Source organism: Typopeltis vanoorti, chromosome 13 (genome assembly GCF_054136105.1).
Source record: "Typopeltis vanoorti isolate ZY-2024b chromosome 13, IOZ_Tvanoo_1.0, whole genome shotgun sequence".
NCBI classification, from domain to species: domain Eukaryota; kingdom Metazoa; phylum Arthropoda; class Arachnida; order Uropygi; family Thelyphonidae; genus Typopeltis; species Typopeltis vanoorti.
The window spans coordinates 75,285,252-75,307,770 of NC_143561.1; the positions used below are offsets into that span (position 1 = coordinate 75,285,252).

General features: G+C 35.2%; 1 protein-coding gene across 1 annotated transcript in view; it reads left to right on the forward strand.

Moving 5' to 3' along the window:
* LOC150100290 (intermembrane lipid transfer protein Vps13-like) overlaps positions 1-22,519 on the forward strand; it is a 186,728-nt gene that overhangs the window by 81,378 nt on the left and 82,831 nt on the right. The window contains exons 6-8 of the mRNA XM_090402627.1: positions 4,197-4,277; positions 4,659-4,716; positions 21,062-21,198. Coding sequence (XP_090258753.1) covers positions 4,197-4,277; positions 4,659-4,716; positions 21,062-21,198 — 276 coding nt within the window. The remainder of the gene's footprint in view (positions 1-4,196; positions 4,278-4,658; positions 4,717-21,061; positions 21,199-22,519) is intronic.

Consider the following 22,519-nt stretch of genomic DNA (forward strand, 5'->3'; position numbering starts at 1 on the left):
TATCATATTTTTATCCACCCATTCCTGAATTCTTTCTCTAACTTTTCCAGTACTTTTACCACCACTCCTGAGATACTAATTGGTCTATAATTTGTTACCACAGACTTAGATCCTCCTTTATGCAGAAGAATTATTTTGCCTTTCTTGGGACTTTGCCAAAGCTGAGACTTTAAACAGCCTAGCCAAAGGCATCGCCAGTTCCCCTTTACATTGTCATAAAATGCAAGCTGATATCCCATCCAATCCCACAGCTGTGTTTGCATTTAGATTCTGCAATATACTAAGTACTTTCAATTCTTCAACCTTTCCCTTTCACCTCTGTCATCACAGTATCTTCACTTGGATGATATAACCTTGCAAAATGATCACTAGGTAGCTAAACAATTTTGTCTGGCTATATTACTTCTTTACCATCTGTACTCATTAAAGTTATTCTTCCATAGCCTGCCTTTCTTCCTCTTCCTACTTGCCATATAATAAAAAATTTAAAAAAATAAATAAAAAAAAAAACCTCTTTGAGATTTCCTTTTGCCAGTTTGGTTAATCTCTTCTCATAATCTAATATTGCTTTCCTTACAGTACTGGTCACGTTTCTCCTTATATACCCTCAACAACATTTTCTTTGTTTACAGCTCATGTTTAATGATACTGCTCACCATCTAACATCCATTTATCCTCCTGACCTTGGGTATACAGTGTTGTGTTGCTTCCTCCAGATATCCTGTGCACTGTGAACATATTGTGAACATGTTGAACTTGTACATTATTATTTTTCAACTGATATCCTTTGCCAGTCTTCTGTTTTCAACTTTTCTTCTAATTTCTGTTGAGTCTTTGTATACTGAAGATACAGAAACAACTGGAAGTTTTCCTGTGGTTCTCATCTATGTGGAACAGCTCAGCATCTGTATTTTCTGAGTATGCACAGGACAGTAATGGTGACATAAAATAGTTAACCGAACTTCTACTTTGGTTCACCATTCTACACCACCATTACTGGTTTGTATTTAATTTGTTTGTGTGTGTATATACACATTTTATGAATTCTTACAGATGCAACTTACTGTTTTCATACTGAGTGTTAAGTAAATATACAACAGTTTGGATCTGATTTTTGCAGTAACTTTTAACTTCATTATTTTTGGAATCCAGGAAATGATTTACTCAAGACCAAATAAAAAAAAAATCCGTATTTAATGAAATTAAATAAAACTATATACATGGTAAATAAAATAAAATTAATAGCTATAAAACCATTTGGATCCAAGGCCTTCTAATTAAATTATAATTTTGAAGATCTTGGATCCAAATAGTTTTATAGTTATTTATTCTCTCACTGAATCATTCTATTATTAGTTTGTTTTACATGTGCTTAATCAGTTTGCCAGATTGAGCATTTTGTTTTTTTTTTACTACAAATTCCTGCAAAAAAGTAAATGTTCATTAGAGAGTTCTTTATGAGGCCTCTTCTCAAAATATAAAACTTCTTAACTTCCATGGGACTGCAGTATTTCTTTATTTAGCATATATTTTTTCTGTTCATTCTCACTATTTCACTGAGTATAAATATTCTTACCTCAAATAGTTTAATTACAAGAAACACAAATTACAAATTCTTTACCAGAGAAAAACAGTTTCTTTTGCTATTTTATAAACAAAATGTATCAAAGTAGAAAATTTTCATTAATATCACTTTACAGTCCCAGATTTCTCTAATTCCATCGCTTGTTTTGAGAAAATAATTCATATCATCGGTGTCCTTGAGACAGAAGAACATTCCATTTAGCATTTCTGTAAACGTTGAAATAGAATATTTATTTGTTATCTCCTTTTATTATTGTTCACTCGTTGATGCATTAATTTTTCAGTCAAAAGATTCACCTTGCTTAGATTCTTTTCTGAAATCTTCTATTAATACATTCCGACTGACAAGTTTTCAAAAACTTCCTAAAACAAAATTCTCTGGTCTGCATTCTGAGACTCTATTTTCTCTCTCTCTCTCCTTGTTTCTTTTTGTTACCCTAGTACCAAATGTCAATCACTCATATGCACATGCTCACCACCTTGGTGAGCATGTGCACTTGTTCAACTAAGCAGCAATCAAGAAGTCAGTAATGGCTAATACGTTGTCGTAATTAGGGAAAGGTGAATAGAATACTTTTACAACAAACAACAGATATAACTACACACTTAACAACTGTGAATTAGAATGAAGAACCATAATTATCAGAATCTGGTAACTGAAATACCTTACGTTTTTTTCAAACAAATATTAATTTCTAATTGAGAACCTAGCAAGTGTTGATCATATATGGTTGCAAAACCAAAAGTAATACAGTTCTAATGATGTAGAAGAGCAATTGTAAAAATATTCACAAGGCATGAAGAGTGACATATTCTTGCTATAAGTGCCAATTAAGATCTCTGTTTAGAGGAAAAAGCAACACTGCAACCATTTCCTATTCCAACAAGACCTTTCCAGCTTTGCATTTGTTATTGTTCTTTTCTCTACTATGCATGCTCAGAAAATACAGCAGAACAACTTCCACTTTGGTTCACTATTGTATGCTGCTATTACTAGTTGTGATGTGTTTTTAATTTGCTAATAAATTATTTTTGTAGTGCAAAAAATTATCCATTTATAATTTTTCTATGAGAAGAGCAGAAACTGAAATGTTTCTTTGTTTCACAAGTTCAAGTATAATTATTACTTTCAATTGAATACAGCATTCACTTTTGGTGCTGCTCATAAGTATCAGCATATAACATTAAAATTAATGGTTGTGAGGTTGAGTCTAACAAGATGAAAAATATAATATATATAGTGAGGTGTTGTTACACACCTAGTGGATTGGTTGCTAGCGATGAAGAAATGCATTATCAAATAAAGATGATGGGTGGAAGATGAGTAATCGTAATGGGGGACTTTAATTATCCAACCATTGATTGGGAAGTAATGAAATCAAACGAGAAGAATAAAACTGACTTTATTGTGCTGTTGCAAGACAACTTCCTCATGCAGTATGTGACAGAACAAACCCAAGGTCAAGAAGTGTTAATCTGATTATAGTGTCAGTGGGGATTTCAGTTAAAGACATACCTATTCTGCCTCTGGTTGGTGACAGTGATCACATGGTGATAACTTAGGAGGTGGCTTAGTTTATGAATGCTACATTCAGAAAAGGTTATGTGCTGTGCTACAAAGCAGGCAATTATAACCAGCTGGGGAGTTTGCTTGGGTTCTGCACCATGGTATCAGTTATTGGAAGGGAAGAATATCAATAATGTATAGAAAGCATTTAAAAAAAATACTTAATCGATATTGGAATGCATCCCTAGAGTTCGAAGAATAAATATATAGGATAGGAATGAAATAGATGTGTAATCTAATTTAGCAAATGATTCATAAGAAAAAGATATGGGAGGAAAACCATGACAGAAGGATGATGCAAGACAACTTCCTACTGTTGCACAAAAAACTAATTCTGAGTATGAAAAGAATTCTATTCTGGTAAACACCTGGTAAGAATAACTACTGAATTCAGATGGTATGCAGGTGACAGATGCAGAAGAGATTGTTCAACTGATAAGAGCCCAATTTGTTAAATGCTTTTAATTAACCTGGTTATGCAACAGGTCACTGGGTATCGTATCAATATAACCAATGCCACAAGATATAAATGTGAATGAATATGAATTCTTATTCATTTTGTGCAACAGCTCATTGCTACCACTTCACTGGTTAAAGAAAATCAGGTGTATGAAGAGGAGGTACTAGAGCTGTTGCACAAAATGAATAATTTTGTGCAACAGCTCATTTTCAGGCACATTTTCATATCATGTGGCATTGGTTATGTTGATACGATACGATACCCAGTGACTTGTTTTTGAAAGCTTCATTTCTTCAGTTTTAACCAGAAACTCAATGATAATTCTTTACAACATTTTAACATCACTTTATTTTATAAACAAAAAAAAAAGTTTATCAATTTTATAATAATAATAAAAAAATTTGAACCAAGTACAACATTTAAGATTTTGTAAGGAAATAGGTACTACTTTTATGTTTACTGCTGTATATGTATTAATGTTATTCATTGATATAATTTAAATGATTTAATATTAAATGCAAATTTTAAAGAAAAAAAATGTAATTGTATTTGCTAAAAAAAACTACTTTTTTTTATAACCTTTAGATGGTAACTTTGGATAGTTTGGCAATCTACTGGAATAGTAATGCTACTTTATACAGCACAATGACTTCAGAGGAACGACAAGTATGTATAAAAAAATTATACTGCTAAATTATAGCTTGCATGTCATTATTCTCAAATGAATATTAATAAATTGTCAGTTTACAAAGTAATCTTAATTACTCATCAGTCTGGTTACTATTATTACTTCACATTTCTCATGAAATTTACTTGTTTTCATTCTTTATTCATGCTTATTCATTCTTTAGATTCCAAATTCTCATGTAATGCTTTTTAGGAATATTGATTATATTTTAGAACTGTCTCTTGTATTCTTTAATGTCACATTTTTGATGTATTAAGTTGGCATTATCTGTGTATTTATTCTTTTTTTTTTTTTTTTTTTTTTTTTTGACTTCGAATTTCCATTACACATTACTAAATTTCTTTGGTGCTTTATTTCAGAATGCTATGTCATGTGCCATTGCAACATCCCAGTCTACACCATCTGATATGAATTACAGTAAGTATTAATAATGTTATAACATTTATTATGAATATTATGGTTGAGGTCTTGAAATCAGTGGTCTGTTTATAAAAGAGCACAAATAAGCTAATCAAGCCAGTTGAAAAAAATTTAAAAATTAGGAAAAAATTGGTAAATTAGTTGATTATTTGTTATCATCAAATTCCTGATATCTACACCCAGAGAGTTTACAGGATATTATGACAGCATTACATGAAAATGCTGTTAAAAAGTTATGAATAATTATGAATAGCTATGAATAGCTATTCATAACTTCAGTTATGGCTATTCATAACTTCAGGTTCCCGCTAGAGGGCTACACGGTTGCTTGTGTTTTCAGAGAGCTCCCGAAAGCTAAGTATAATTTTGAGTGAAAATTAGAATATAGGTTAAAATCATAACGTAATATTGTCTGATTTTGGTAGCTTGTTGTGTCTGCGTGATTTTGGTGTGAATTCTGTTAGTTAATTTAGTATTTAACGATACGTTTCATAGATTTAAGTATGGTGCCAATGCGACTTACGATAATGGCGTCCAAAAATACGACGGCATTGTTCAAAAACTATAATGTGAGAGATTTTGTCCAATGTGATGTGTGTGGGATGTATGCATTCCCGAATGAGGCTGGAGTTTGGATTGAAAGTGATGGTGGGAGAATGTGCAGAAAGTGTAAGCAAAGTGAGGAGTTGAAGTATGTGTCAGGTTGTGAGACAGTTATGATTGAAGAAAGCCAGAATGTGAGTGAAAATAGTGGCTTGATAGGGAATTGCGATGTACAAGATGGCAATGAGAGCGGTGATCAAAGAAGGAGTTAAAGCAGCTATACAGAGAGAGAAAATGGTTTAAATGATAAAAAAAAAATGAGGAATTATTTGTAGGAAGTGAGATCGCTAGGTTGCGCGCAGTGATACAAAATGCACAGCGGCAATTAGAGCACCTGCAAAACTCTTTCCAGAGTGATTCGGCTAACGTAAATAAACAGCGTAAGAGTGGGAGAGTTTCTGAAATGAAAGAAAGAGTGTTGTATGGTGACTCGTTATTAAGAGGAGTGATAGATGGGAGTATAACTAAATCGTACTTACCTTGTGCGAAATTTAAGGATGTAAGTGAGAATATTAGAGTGCAAAAACAGAGGGTGAAAGAATTGATAGTTGTGGTGGGTACGAATGAATTGAAAGGAGATAAATTTTTTATGAGAGAGGACTTGAAAGTATTGTTAAAGGTAGCAAAAGAAAAGAGTGACAGAGTTAGATTGGTGAGTCTGTTGTCGTGGTATGACAGAGAGGAGTTTAGAAGGAGGGCCATAATTGCAAATGACATTATGTGCAGGTTATGCAGACAGTGTGGTGTGGAATTCGTGGACGTGTGGAATGAGTTTGATGGGCGAAAGGATTTATACAAGATGGATGGCCTGCATTTGAATGGACTTGGTGTGCGGAGACTGGAAAAAGTGTTGCTGAATGAAGTGAAAATGGATGTGCAGAACCAGGGAAACTAGAACTACCAAGGAGGGGGGGGGTGGATTTGCGGACATCAGTGAGATAGTTGAGTGTAAGAATGTATATAATGTAACCAAGCCAGCACTAAGGACAAAAAATGGGAATGGGACATTTAGAATAACGTATCAAGATAGGGCTGGGACAAAGGGATAACTGCATTCCATGTATACTAATGCCAGGAGTATTAGGAACAAGAAGGAATTAGTGAAACATGGCTGACGGAAGATGATATAGTTAGTGGGATAGAATGTGTAGGTTATAGTGTGTTTAGGAGGGACAGAGAGAATAAAATGGGGGGGAAGGGGTGTTATTGATGATAGCTGATGAACTGCAGCCAAGGAGAATTGAAGTTGCATCGCAGGATAGTGAAAGGAGCTCATTTGAGGCTTGGTGTGAGATTGAGACTGGCAGAATAAAATATTCAGTTGGGTGCTGCTATAGACTAGGTGATGGAATAAATGGTGGAGATAGCATGCAAAAACAAATTGATGAAATGAGTGGAAGGAGGATAATTATTATGGAGGATTTCAACTATGGTAACATTGATTGGAAGGAGGAGAGGACACATGTGAGGAAGGAAATGGATTTTATTCAATTATTAAGGGATAACTATCTGAGACAGCATGTAAATGAAAATACTAGGGGTGTGAGAGTGCTTGACCTGGTAATAGCATCTCAGAATTCGACTGTAATGAATATGACCATATTGCCACCTATTGGTGAAAGTGATCATAAGGTTTGTGATCATTGAAAGTGATCATAAAATTCCACACCTTTAGCCACCTGGGAGGTGGCTAAAGGTGTGGAATTTTCGATTAAGACATTTCGATTATGTGGAATTACCATGCTGGCAAGTATGACAAGCTTAGGAGATTGCTTGGATCAGTGCTATGGCATGTACAACTGCAAGGGCTTGACGTCAATAGAGCATGGGAAGTGGTCAAGGATCATTTACAGGAGGTTATGGCTGGTTGTATACCTAGGGTCCGAATAGTAAAACAAGTAGGGGTTAAATGGATGAATAACACCATTAAGCTTGAGCTGCAAAAAAAGAAACAACTGTGGAGGGAATTTAAAGAAAGGGATGACCTGCAGACACACGAATGGTATAAAGTGCAGGCCAGAAGGGTAACGAGTGTTGTAAAAAAAGAAAAGCGGATTATGAAAGGAAACTAGCTATGTGCAAGCTAAAGAGAATCCCAAACAGTACTTTCAATATGCTGCAAGCAAGAAAAAAACTGTACACGGCAAAATGATTTTGAGGAATGACGATGGTAAGGAGGTCACTGATTCAGTCGATATAGTGGAGTTACTGAGCGAGCACTTCGCAAAAGTATATCATCCATGTGGTGACATTGAAAAAATGAAGGAACCATTAATTTATATGGGAATTGTGATGAATGAATTGGAGGTGAATAGTCTATTACAGAACCTTAATGTGAATACATCTGTGGGATTGGATGGTATACCGGCACAGGTCTTGCGTGAAGCGGCTAAGGAATTATCATTGCCCTTGACCATGTTGTTTAATCTGAGTCTCGGGTCTGGAATTTTTTTGATAGTTCATCTTTATCAGTAATGTGGCAGTTGGCTCTTGCTCCCATTGTTGAAATAATGCCCTGTCCCAATTTTTGAGGTCTGTAATAATGAAAGAGGCATGTAGATATCTGTTATCATCTTTTCTAAATATAGACACTTTTAATTTGCAAGATTCCTTAGTCAAAGATCCAGAAATGGTAGTGAAACATTAGATTCTTATTTCTAGGTAAATTTTATTGTTAGGATGTTGGCGAATGAGGTATTCACGGAAATTCAAAAGTGAAGATATTTCATAGTTCCACACTAAGAATTATATCATTGACATAACTTTTCCATAATTTGGGTGGTGCTGGTATTCTTCTAGGACTTTTTTTTTAACGTTCCCATATCAAGATTTGCTAAAATTTGGTGAAAGAGGACTGCCCATGGCTACACTAGAATTATTGATTATTGAATTACTGTATTTGAAATTATAATAATAATAATATTATTATTAAGACAGACCTCCAGAGAGTTAGAGCCGCATCGAGAGAGGCTATACACACACACACACACACACACACACACACACACACACACACACACCAGCTATCATACTTAGAATAAGTATGATATTTCTGCCTTTATACTCTTACTTATATATATATATATATATATATATATATTCATTTTTAATATTAACTGACTTAAAACCCGAGAATTATAACAAAATGAGATTTATTTGAAAATTTATTTAATTCTCGGGTTTTAAGTCAGTTAATATTAAAAATGAACATATCCCAACCCCGAGTTAATAGTAGTAGTCATCATATCTATATATATATATATATTATAGCAATTTATATGAATGCTTATCTGAATGCTTATATTTTATATATATAAAATATAAGCATTCAGACTTTGTTGCAGCAGATAGCTGAATACCACTTGTCAAAATCCTTTCCAATATCATTAATGTACAGATTGAATAACAGTGGGCCAAGCACTGATCCTTGTGGTACACCACTTGTTACATTAAATCTTGCAGACTCTCATCTCCCCGTATACGACTTTTTGATATCTGTCAGTCAGCCATCTTGTTATCTATGCTAATATTCTATAACCCAAACTCATTTTCTCCAATTTATACAACAGTCTATCATGCTCTATTCTTTCAAAAGCCTTAGCAAAATCCAAAAGTATCATGGTGTATCCATTCCCCTTGTCTAGTTCAATGGTAACATTGTTATAGAATGTGAGCAAGTTGCTAAAACATGATCTTCCCTTAGTAAACCCATGTTGTTCATTGCAAAGTAGAGATTCACTGTCAATCCTTTTCTGAATGTGAGCCCTAACCAATTTTTCCAAAATCTTCACCACCACTCCTGAGATGCTAATTGGTCAATAGTTGCATACATCATTTTACATATAATATATAGGTCTTGATTCATCATTTTGAAAATATGACAAATTATTATAAATTGCTGGAATAAATTAAAGTGCAGGCTACCAAATTATGCTATTCAAAATAATTGGTTTACATTATAGTACACAGAAAATTACAAGAATCAAAACAAAATAATTAGACTACAGAAATAAAAATTCCAAAAACAGTTTGTCATATATGATGACATAATTATGATTGACTTTTTTCCTTTTTTTTAAAATTTTTTTTTATTGGTCTTAGAGGAAATCATTGCAGAGTTTTACACTATGATAATTTTACAAATGACAATATTTGTGATTAATATTTCATGCTTTGAGCATATAAGTATACTATACAAAATCTTTAATCCTTATCTTTTGATTTCATATTCAGTAGTTATTTCTATTATTTTTATAGAAATAACTGTTAAATATGAAACGAAAAGGTGACAAAGGATTTCATATAGTCCTCGTGTATATATATATGTATATATATATATTTAAAGCATAAAACTATCATGCTGTGAAATTCTGCAATGATTTCCTCCAAGAACTTATGGGTTCTATTCAAATTTTGGTCCTCTCTTAATTATTTCTATAAAAATAATACATACATTGTGAACACAAACTAGACTTTATGCTTGCCATTTGTTAGAAGAGTAAATGTGCTGTAATTCAGGTCATAAATTACTGTTTATTATCACTGTTGAACAGGAAACAATCTGTATATTTAATTATGGAAATTAATTTAGACTCTGTCTTCACATAGAAGTTTTCTTTTCAGAACAGTCTTTTGTCTCTTAATAAGATCTCATATTATAGTTCACAAAGCAGAGCATTAATGAAAATAATATTCTAAATTCACTTATGCTGTTTTACCATATAACACTTCTTTCCAAAAAATGTACGTTGCTTTAGTTAAAACCCCGAAATATTATTATTACATGGCTATCTCCATGGAGTCAGAAGACTCATTGTGGGAGACCCACTCTAACCATTATTTACACAATACCTATCATACTGCTCCTTAAACTCATCCACTGTCAGGGCACTTACAACTACTTCTGGCAATCCAGTCCACTCACTCACTCACCACTCTCCAAGCAAAAAATCTAGTCCTGACATCTTTTTGCTAACCATACTCTTACACAAGTTTAGAGAACTTCTAGTTCTCTCTCTCTCTCTCTTCAAAATTTCTTTTGTATTGATTGTATATAATCCCTTTAATAACTTATAAGTGTATATCATGCCTCCTCTTTTCCATCTATCACTAAAACTTTGCAGCCATTAGCACCTTCAAGCAAACCTCATAGGGAGCATTCTCCCCACAGCCCCTAACTTATCTTTGAATTCTCTCTACCATTTCCTGATTCACACGAAACCCAGGTTACCAAATCTGTGCATAGTAGTCAAGATATGGCCAAATCATAGCCTTATTAGAGGGATAATAACTTTCCGGTCTTTACTTGTTAGCATGTTTTTGAACATCCAAGTAATCCTTTGAGCTACTTTATCAACTTTTGCAATATTATTATTATCTGAGACCTTCAGAGAGTAAAGGACTCATCAAGGGAGGCTATAAATCACCCAAACCAGCTGTTATACCTTCCCTTAAATTCATTTACATTAGATTCACTCACTACTTCTACTACTAAAGGCAAACTATTCCACTCACTTACTGCTCCGTGAGAGATAAACCTAGTTCTTACTCCTTTCTTGACTGCAATATGCCCTAAGAAAACTTCAACTCTCTGTCCACTATTATTCCCAAGTCCCTAGCCTCATCAATTCCATGCATTTCACTACCATCATGTGATACACAGCTTTTCAACAACCCGAAAAACGTAATTGTACATTTTGCAACATTAAATTGACAATTGTTATCATTTTTATATTTCGGGCAACTCCAAGGAGTCGACAGACTCATCGAGGGAGGCCCTAACATCATGTCAAGAACAACTATTCGACATTCACATAGTATCTATCATACCTCGCCTTGAACTCATTCATGGTCATAGCACCCACAACAGACTCTGGCAGCTTATTCCACTCATTCACCACTCTCCAAGTAAAAAACCTAGCTCTAACACCCCCTGCTAACCACATTCTTGCCCAGCTTCCATGTATGGCCCCTAGTATTCCCACCACCAGTCCTATTCTCAAAAATATCTTCTGGATTAATCTTATAGAAACCCTTCAGTAATTTGAATGTCTCAATCATATTACCTCTTTTCTACCTATCAACCAATTTTTGCACCCCACAAATCTTCAACCTGTTCTCATAAGGTTCATTCCACAGACCTGCTATCATCTTGGTCACTCGTCTCTGGATCCTCTCCACCTCCTCCCCATCAAGAAGAAACCCTGGCGCCCATATCTGGGCACAGTAGTCTAGATGGGGTCTTATCAAGGCTCAATATAGAGGAACAATAACTTGTTTGTCTCTGCTTGTTAAAGTATTTTTCAGCAACCAAGTGATTTGATGAGCTGATTTAGCCACTTTTGCAATGTGCCCCCTAAACTTCAACTCCCTATCCACCAACACTCCCAAATCCCTGACCTCATCAATCTCCTGGAGTGCAGTTCCACCAATGTGATATATATCTTTTCACTCCAAAATGCATAACCTTGCATGTTGCCACATTAAATTGACATCCATTTTCCCTAGCCCAGTCCTCCAAATCATCCTGCAAAATTTTGACATTTTGTGCACTCACAATTGCTCTACTCAACTTTGCATCATCAGCAAACAAGTGAACACTTCCTCTCAGATCGTTTCCTATATCATTAATGAACAAATTGAAAAGTGGTGGTCCAAGAACAGAACCCTGCGGCACATCACTAGTCACAAGCCTTTTGAACTCCACTCCTGAATAAACCACTCTCTGTTATCTCTCCATCAACCACTCTCCTATCCATCCACATCTGCTCCAGTTTACTGATTAAAGTTCCATGTAGTATCCTGTGAAAGGCCTTGGTAAGGTCCAGTAGAATCACTGTAAACTCATTACCCTTATCCAGTTCAGCCGTCACTATGTTATAAAACGTGAGCAAGTTACTGAGGCATGATCTACCCTTCACAAAACCATGTTGTCCCCCATACAGTATCCCATTTTCATCTATCCAATCCTGTATTCTTTTCTTGACTAATTTCTCCAAGACCTTGACAGTGATTCCTGATATGCTAATCGGTCAGTAATTTACAACAGCAGTCTTGGAACTCCTTTATGCAGTGGAACTATTTTCCCCCTCTTTCCACCCCCCACCCCCCAGGACTAACCCAGACACCTGAGACTCAAATTGAACAAAATGGTCAAGGGTACTGACAATTCTTTAACTGCTTCACGTATGACACGAGCTGGTATACCATCCAATCTCACAGATGTATTGACATTGAGGTTTTGCAATAGACCACTCACCTCCACTTCATTCACCACAATTCCCATATAATCTATTGGTTTATTCATTTCTGCAATGTCACCACCTGGAAGATATATTCTTGTAAAGTGTTCGCAGTAATTCAACTATATCAACTGATTCGGTTACCTCCCTACCATCGACATTCTTTAAAATCATTCTGTCATATACATGTTTTCTTTTGCTTGCAACATATCGAAAAAACTGTTTAGGATTCTTTTTAGCATGCATAGCCAATGTTCTTTTGTAATCCTTTTTTGCTTTTCTTACCACACTCGTTACTCTTCTGGCCTGCGCTTTATACCGTTCATGTACCTGCCGGTCACCTTTCTCCTTAAATTCCCTCCATAGTTGTTTCTTTTTTTGCAGCTCTAGCTTAATGGTGTTATTCTTCCATTTAACCCCTACTTGATTTATTATGCGGACTCTAGGTATACAGTCAGCCATTGCTTCATGCAAACATTTCTTAACCTCTTAACTGCCTCCTATGCACTATCAACTTCTAGCCCTTGCAGTTGTACATGCCATGGCACTGAACCAATCAATCTCCTAAGCTTGCCATACTTACCAGCCTGATAATTCCTGTCTTAATTGTAAATTTCACACCATGTATCCTGTCTTAATTGTAAATTTCACACCTTTAGCCACCTCCCAAGTCAAGACCCTATGATCACTCTCACCAATTGTGGCAACGTGGTCATATTCGTTACAGCCAAATTCTCAGGTGCAATTACTAGGTCAAGCACTCTCTGACCCATAGTATTTTCCATTACATGCTGTCTCAGATAGTTATCCCTTAATAATTGAATAAAATCCATTTCCTTCCTCCCATGTGTCCTCTCCTCATTCCAATCAATGTTACCATAGTTGAAATCTCCCATAATAATTACCCTCCCTCCACTCATTTCTTCTATTTACTTATGCATACTATCTCCACCATCTATTCCATCACCTGGTCTATAGCAGCACCCAGCTGTATATTTTGTTCTGCTAGTTTCAATCTCACACCAAATAGCCTCCTCAGATGTGCTCTTTTCTCTATCCTGCAGTTCCTCTTCTATTCTTCTTTTCTGTAGCTCATCAGCTATCATCAATTGCACACAATGTCAATTTATTTAAATAAACCTGCAGGATATCTACATCACCTTTATCTATTTTGTTTTTATTTATTTATTGCTCTCTCCAGTTTTGCATCATCAGCAAAAATTGAATACCCCCCCCCCAAATCTTTCCTGTATCATCAATATACAAATTAAAGAGTAATGGTCTTAGTAGAGAACTTATTAATCCTGGGCTACTTCACTAGTTATCCTCATTCTCATAGTTTTCACTCCATCATATATTATTCTCAGGTGTCTGTCTGTCTACCTTATTCATGCTACCAGCTTCATATATATACATTCCTGTTTGCCCCAACTTTTATAGTGGTTTCCATGTAATATTCATTATAAAATTAGTATCCATTAGAATTCATTATAGTAAACATTAGAACCAAAATGTTTTTGCAAGTCCAGAAGTATCATGTTATAGCCATTTTCCTTATCTTATTCTGCTGTCACTCTATTATGAAACATTAGTAAATTACTGAAGCAGGACCTATCTTTTTCAAAGCCACACTGCCTATAGTAGAGTATCGTATTCCTATCCACCCTGCTGGATTTTACCTTTACCTAACTTTATCAATACTTGATCCACTGCTTCTGAGATATTAATTGGTTCTGTAATTTGCTGCTTCTGTCTTGTAGCCACTTTTATGTAGTGGAGCTATAGTACTCTCTTTTCGCTCCCTCAGAACCTTGCCAGAGCTGAGACTTAGATATTAAGAAATTTAATCCCTTTACATTCTCATAGCACACAGGCTGACATTCCATCTAGTCCCACTGCTCTATTCACCTTGAAAAATATCAATATGCTGAGCATTTTCTGTTCATCTATCTGATTTCTTACATCAGGCCCTCACATCAGCAACTGCAAAATCTCCACCTGGATGGTATGCAAAGTGATTACTCAGCAACTCAACTATTTCTTTTTGCTTCTGTCATCTTTCTACCATCACTATTGATTAAAAGTCATCCTTCCATAGTCATTCTTCCTCTTACTTGCTACATAACAAAAACTTTTTTGGATTTACTTTGGCCTACTTAGTTAATTTTCTCTCATAATCAGATTTGGCCCTTTCTTACCATGCTAGTCACATTTCTTGCTTTCACTTTGTGCTGCTCATGTGTATACTGATCACCTTTTTTTCTTCATATTGCCTCAATAACTTTCTTTCTTTTTTTATTTTTTTTCATCTCTTTATGTTCATCCACGTCCACTCACTCCCTCTCCCCAATTGGTTTATCCTGAAAATGGGTATGCAGTTTAATACTGCTTCTCTGAAACAATTCCTGACCACTTCCCATGCACTACTTGCAATCTTTCCTTGTGGCTTCTCAAATCATGGCATTGTTCCAAGATGCCTCCTATGTCTGTCATAACTACCAAGTGTACAGTTGGTAGTTATGACAGACATAGACTCTTTCTTGACAGAGAATTCCATGTTTAGCAACTTCTGAGAACAAGACTGCATTGTCACTCTCCCCAATTTGAGGCAGCATTTTTACTGTGGTTCTGGGTACTTCTGATGATGTTATTACCAGATCCAGCACTCTCAAATCCTTCTCCCCTCCCCCCCAATGATGTGCTGTTTCAGGTAATTATCCCTTAGCAGCTGTCTATATTTCCACTTCCATGTATTTCCACTTCCATCTTACTATGCCCCCTTTCCTCCCTCCAATCTATGTCCTCATAGTTGAAGCCTCCAATAATAATTGCTTTATGCTAATCTGCTGATGCATGGCATCTACACCATTCTGTGGACCTGCTGGTCTATAGCAGCAACTAACAATATATTTTATCCTGTTGGCCTCAAATGAACATCTTTCCCAGGCTTAAAATCCTCTTCTAATGATTGTTTCAACTATCATCAGCAATATTCCCACCTCCTGTCCTATTCTCTCTATCCTTCATAAAATACAATACCTTTACATTCTGTTCCTGTAACTATATCATTTATTGTCAACCAAGTCTCACTAATGTAATTTTTGGCCAACTTGAGCTGACCAGTGTCCAAAACTCCTCTCCTTTATTTCTAATACTTCTGGCATTCGTGTACATGTATTTCATCATCCCCTTGGATCCACAGTTACTCTTGTGTCATGTGATTATCTACCTATTTGGATTTGAAACCTGTGACACCTGCTTCACCATTGCACGATAATTTCTGTACACACACACACACACATATACTCACTCACTCACTGATTAGTCGTAGGGGTGGCTGAACCTTGCATTCTCCCTAATGCTTTTTTTTATATGTGGTTCCCACCATGAAAGATTATTTAGTAATCTTATTGTACATTTGTACTGTGGGTGGGCTAAGGATTTTTTCTCCCATTTTTATCAATTTTATATATATTTTTATATTTTTTTAATTTATTTTTATATACTCAGGAAACTCTGCTCTAGAGACCAAACATAGAACTTTTTCAAGCAACTTCATATCTCCAATAAGTGGGGTGGTGGTCTCACACCGGGTGATGAAATTCACCTCCCACCTTAAGACAACCATAATGCAGTGGGATTTGAACCCATGACCTGTTGGTTGGAGGTTAGGTATGCTAACAACTTGGCCAACCAGGTGGCAGTCTCCCTGAGTTTGTATTTCCAACCTCTCAGTGCCCAATCTCTCTTCAAACATCTGACTCCAAAACCATTTAAATGCAGTCCATCAGGCATATACAAGTTCTGTCGTCCATCAAATATCCAGTAATTTTTTATTTTTTCTTTAATTTTTTTATCACTTTCACGTATGAGAGGCTATCAAGTCTATAGCAAATCATTGCCATGGGTTTTGCAGCCTGTAGCAAGAAAAAAGTAATTTTGCAATAGAATTTTTGAAAATTTTGGCAGCTGTAGTCTTTGAGAAGTACTTCATGGGAAAGGTTCTTCTACAGAACCAAGGTAGATGAAATGGAAGTAGCAGGTTCAATAAGTTGGCAATTCAGCTGTAAAATGATGTTGAACAGTTGTACCTGCTACTGTAAGTTTAGTAGAAATGGTGACATGATGGATGCCTGTTATGCTGAACAGTGGCATGGAAATTTCTGTAGAAGAGAATTTTTCTATAAAAAAATTTCTACCAAGAAATTTTTGTAGAAACCTCTATCTGTGAGAGATGGGGTCATCAGTTAATCAAACTGCTCTTTTCTAAACCACATCAAGAATTTTTAAAGAAGTTTTAGGTGCACCCACCAGAAATGCAGTCCGTTGGATATATTCAAGTTCTTTGTTCATCAAATATCCAGTAAATTTTTATTTATTTCTTTAAATTTTTATTGCTTTTGCATATGAGAGGCTATCAAGTCCATAGCAAATCATTGCTATGGGTTTTGCAGCCTGGCAAGAAAAAAGTAATCTTGCAGTATCATTTTTAAAGAATTGGAGGCTGTACTTCATGTACTTGGAAGGCTGTATTTAAGAAGTATTTCATGGGAACGGTTCTTCTATAGAATCTTTCTTGGAACAGTACTCCAAAGTTGGGTAGATTTGTACTTGGAAGGCTGTATTTAAGAAGTATTTCATGGGAACGGTTCTTCTATAGAATCTTTCTTGGAACAGTACTCCAAAGTTGGGTGGATTTGTCATTTGTGACAGATGAAAAGCAATGTCTTGAGTGATAAAAATATACCAAATTTTTTTTTTTTAAATTTTTTTTTGAAGCAGATTCTATAGACAAAAGTGATGTGATTATTTCAGGAAATACTTGGAGCAAATTTCAGTCCCAGAAATGAGATCTGGTCTTGAGTTATGCTGAGCATTATCAAAGTACTTTTCTGATAACTTTCTGGTTGAATGCAACACGAAGCATGTTGTGCAGTGTTCCAAGTATAGTTAGATGTGATTTACCTTATCATTTATGGAGGAGTTGGATGAGAAGAATGATGTAAGGATAAGGAAAACTTTATCTTTAGGTGATGTTGCATACTGCCATCTGGATGACAGAGAGGCAGAAATTGATTAGCACCCATTTTGCAAGAACCAGAAGGCATGACTTTCTGGCACACGAGTTGAGTTTCTACGTTTGGTTCTATTAGAGTTAGCATGTTAATTTTTGTTTCATATTGCAGGCATTAGTGTAAGCTGTGTATAAAGTTGGAGTTTTTTTGTCTCAAGTTACTTATAATATGCTGCTTATTTTTCTTGACTGTCCTTACACACTCCTTAGAAAACTATGGCATGGATGCTGGGTGGGAATTTTGAACAGAGTGGAGATGAAGATTCATTCTAGCATGGCTAATTTCTGTCACATAATCATAGGTACCAGAATGTGGAGAATGAAAACAATAGCTGACCACAAAAAGGAAGAGTAAAAGTTTTGGAGATCCACTGGCACAGTGTATATAAAGTTGTGAATTGCTGAGGAGAGTTTGTTCACAAGAGATGAAATTTGTATGAGATTGTGATCTAAATTACCAAGAGGAGAGAACTTTAACATATCTTGGAAGAAGAACTGATTAAGAAAAGATTAAGTGTTGGTTGAGTGAAGAGGATTGTCAGCTATTCTGATTGGTAGATGAACAGTGTACTTTAGGTCATTGGCATATATCAAATATATACCTCATAGAAATGCTTTATAGCATCTCTCTAGCTTGGTCATAGGAATTCAAAAAAAGGGAGCCAGTTGGAATTGTGAACATTAGTCTCCAAGGAAGATCACTGGTTATAACAAGTTATAACCAAAGAGGTCAGAATGATTTTCAGAATTATGAGGAGGTGGTGGTAAGATTTTTTTTGCCTCATACAATGTATGACTGAGTGTAGTTGTTGTGGTAGTAATTTGGAGTTAAGTTAAATGCCAGGAGTTGAGATTGGATGTTTGTAGTGATGGTGCACATTATTTAAGTTGGTGTTTATGCTATAAATGTTGGAGAAGTGAATGTGGAAGTGATTTTATTAAAGGTTCTTTTAAGTTTTAGCATTTTTTTAGGGATTTTATTTTGAGGGGGTTATTTCGACTGCAGTGACACTGTTTCAGTTTGTTATCCTAATGGTGTTTTTTTTTAGAGGTGAAGAGAAAGGAGCAGGGAACATGCAGCATGAGAAGATTCTTAGTCATGTCACCCATACAGAGAGCATTCAATCTCCATGATATAAAGTGACCTTGACTGTACCGCTACATGTCCTCCCTCTAGGCAAGATCTGGCAGTATAGATGTCAGTGGTATTATGCATTAGCTGATCAGGAAGCCACCTAAATGAGTTACCACCAGATTCAGTTCTGTACACCATCTGACAGCTGATGCAGAACTGTTTTATGTTTGGCATGTCCTTGAAGGATGTGTCATACTGTATGTTAGAAGTTTGGGGATCAGGAGCCTGAACTCCTGCTCTTGGGACTAAATATAGTATCAGTCATTTCAGGTGCCCAATAGAGCAAGGTGGTGTTTCACTTAGTGATGATGTACCATCCAGTAGTTTTAGTTGTTTTACTTTCAATATAATTAATGATACTTGACAGGAAATTATATTTTTGTTTAATCCTTTATCCAAATGTAAGAAAATTTTGCATGTGAAGTATCTTCACAACTGGACTTCATGTATATGGAGTGGCTGTTGACTTCACATCAATTGTCTTAATGCCCCATAATGCTACAGTGAAAGGAATGCAAAACACACTTCCTTTAGTGAAAGGATGTGTATTTTGTATTATGGAATACTTAGGCAATTGATGTGAACTTAACAGCCTCTACATACAAGTAATCTAGCCATGAAGATACTTCACATGCAATTTGTTTGCTTACACCTGGCTCAAGGATTAAACAAGAATAGAATTTCTTGTGACGAGTGTGAAAAAAACTTTACATACAATCATTTGATTGAAGTGTTTGGAAGTAACTTGTATCACCATCTTAAAAAAAAAAAAAAGGCAATTTGAGACAAAGGCAAACAATGCAATATGTGGATAGATACTCTTTACTCTTTTGTGGGCTTAATTATATGTAATTCAAGAAATTTTAAATGCCATTATGAGATCAGGTGACTGGGAAACAATGTGAATACTGCTATGTTTAGATCGAAGATGGGTATGGAGTTGCCATTACGTGCTATATATAAATAAATGCCATCAGTTAAGGTTAGATAAACAACTCTAAAAAATATATTTACACTTTAGAAATTATTAGTTTTGCTGCATTACACAGCAAATTAATGAAGTGAATTCTTATGAGCAAAAGCAAATAATATGCAAATTCTAAAAGACAACTTTTAAAATTTAAGAGAAAACTAGAAAATTGAATGCTATATTTGATAGTCCCATGTATTCTTATTTCAGATAAATTTCACTAAAATTTTATTGAGTATCCTGGGAGTAAGAAGATTTGAATCAAAAACCTATTTGCTTTAAGTTGTGATAAAAAGAAATTATATCAAATTTGATGATCTGATTTAGTTAAAATTTATAAGCATTAGGGTTAGATTTCTGTGTGCAACTGTTCTTAACTTTTATATTTAGTTATATTAAGTGCTATACACCAAATGTGGTAATCCTAGTGTTTATGGTTTGGTTAACAAATGTGGTGTTTCTTTCCTCTCTCAATCCAATGCCTACCTATTCTAAATCTGCATTAAAAATTTACCATTCATTCTTAGTATGTGCTTAATGATTCTGAAATGTTGAAGTTAGGATATTTTATCTCCACTATGTTGTTACAAATGAAATGATGTATGCCTAGTGGTGGCTTCTTACAGGTTGTGCTGCTATGTTATCATATGCAAGCTGTCAGTTGCAAATTTAAGCACCATTTTTAAAATTGATGTCTTAGTGGATAATGGTTTTGAAAATATTAATTGAAAGTTTTTGATTTTACTTAATGTCTTGAGCAGTGGATATCACTAAATTGATATATCATTACAGATATATGCAATATACTGATAGATAACAGTAATGCCAAGTGTATTACTGTTACCTCTGCATTGTAGATTTGTCACGAAAATAATTGGGTAAGCTATTTGTTTGCAGTTTAAATTTTGCTTAATGCCAGAATTATTAAGTTTTTAATGGCACTTGTGACAGAGTAAAGATTGTTAAACACGTATTCACAAGAATAAAAATAATAACTTTTATTATTTTAAATATTCCATCCAGAAATTAATGGGCCATCATCAGTGCATTAGCATAATCACAAGGTAAAACTTGAACAAAGAATATTAATCTTATTTAAAGAGCTGAGCAGTATGCTAGAATGCCAACATATGGATTGTTACAGAATAAAATGAGATTATGATTAAAGCTCAAATTAATTATGTTGATAGCTCATTAATTTCTGGTCAAAATATTTGCAATTATAAAAATGATTATTGTTGTGAATACAGAATTATTAACATAGTAGATGTATTTTTGCATTTTTTCCCCCCTCTCTCCCCTCTATCTTAAATTTTTAGTGTTGGGTCCTATCATGTCTACTGCTCGACTTCGCCTTAATCCAAAACCTGAATTAGATAGAACTGGTTTTAAGACACCAAAAGTGTGGTTGAATGTAGTGATGCAAGAAATTGCTGTTGGTTTGTCCAGAAGTCAGGTATGATATTTTGAAGCTTATATTATTTTTATTATGTTTTCTAATCACCTCAGCAACTGAGACTGAGCTACATAAATCTAGAGAGGAGGGGAGGAATCCATCCGAGAAATTATAGTCAGGCATTTGTCATAGGAAACTTGCTCACTATAACAAACATTTGAAAGGCTTGGCCAAGTTCCATGTCATCAGTTTCGTCTCCTAAATGGAATTCACTGTATGTAGATCTTCCACCATAGCAATCTATTCCTTTGATGGTCCATATGAGTTTGCTGTAGCAAAAGCAGAGGATATATGAGAGGAGCAGTATTTATTAGTTTTTCTCACTTTCTAGGGTATTAAAAAAAAAAAAGCTGGTTCTTTATTAAGAACAGAGAACCTCCATTGAATCAAGACTCGTGTGTGACAGTAGGGACGTCTGTGCCTTAAACTTGTTCATTATTTCTGCACTTGGCACACTCTCAGGCAGTGCATACCACTCACTTACAGCTCTTCATGTAAAGAACTTGCTCTTTACTTCCCTCACACCTCTTCTTATACAATTTCCAGTGATGACCTCTTGTTCCACCTCTGACTCTCTCTCTATGTTATGAAAAATCTTTTCCACACTCACCTAGACACCACACTAACTTATATGCCTCAATCATGTCTCTTTCTCCTCCTAATTAGGCACTGTAGGTGCTCCCTCAGTCTATCCTTATACCCCACATTCCACAGTCTGTACAAAAAAACACCTTAGTCAATCTTTAGATCTTTTCTAATATATCCTCACCCATTGAAAACCAGGTGATAAAATCTGCACATCCATATGAGTCCAGAATAAGGCCTTACACACTGGAACCATAACTTCTTCACTTCTACATGTCAAGGTCCTCCTCATTATTGCCATAAGCAGATGACATGAGTTCATACTTTGAGTAAGGTGACTACTAAGCTTAAGGTTCCTGTCTTCCAAAACCACTCCCAGATCTCTCACCTCCTCTTCTTCTTTCAAATTTTCTCACTAATGCTATACTTTGCATCCCATTCTTGCATACCAAATTTCAAAACTTTATACTTTGCAGTATTGACCAGGCAGCCAATCTCACTTGTCCACTTGCACAGTCTGTTCAGTCTTGTAAGGCCTCAACATCTGTTTTGACTGCTCATTATTTGTCCTAATTTTGCATTATCTGCAAACAGTCACATGTCTCCAGTTAAATCTATCCCAATGTCATTAATATTAGGATGGGTTTAATAGACATCTCAAATGATTTCTCTGTGGCATTCCTCTTTTGGGATATTATACATCACACACACAATTTGCTGATACCTATTTGACAGT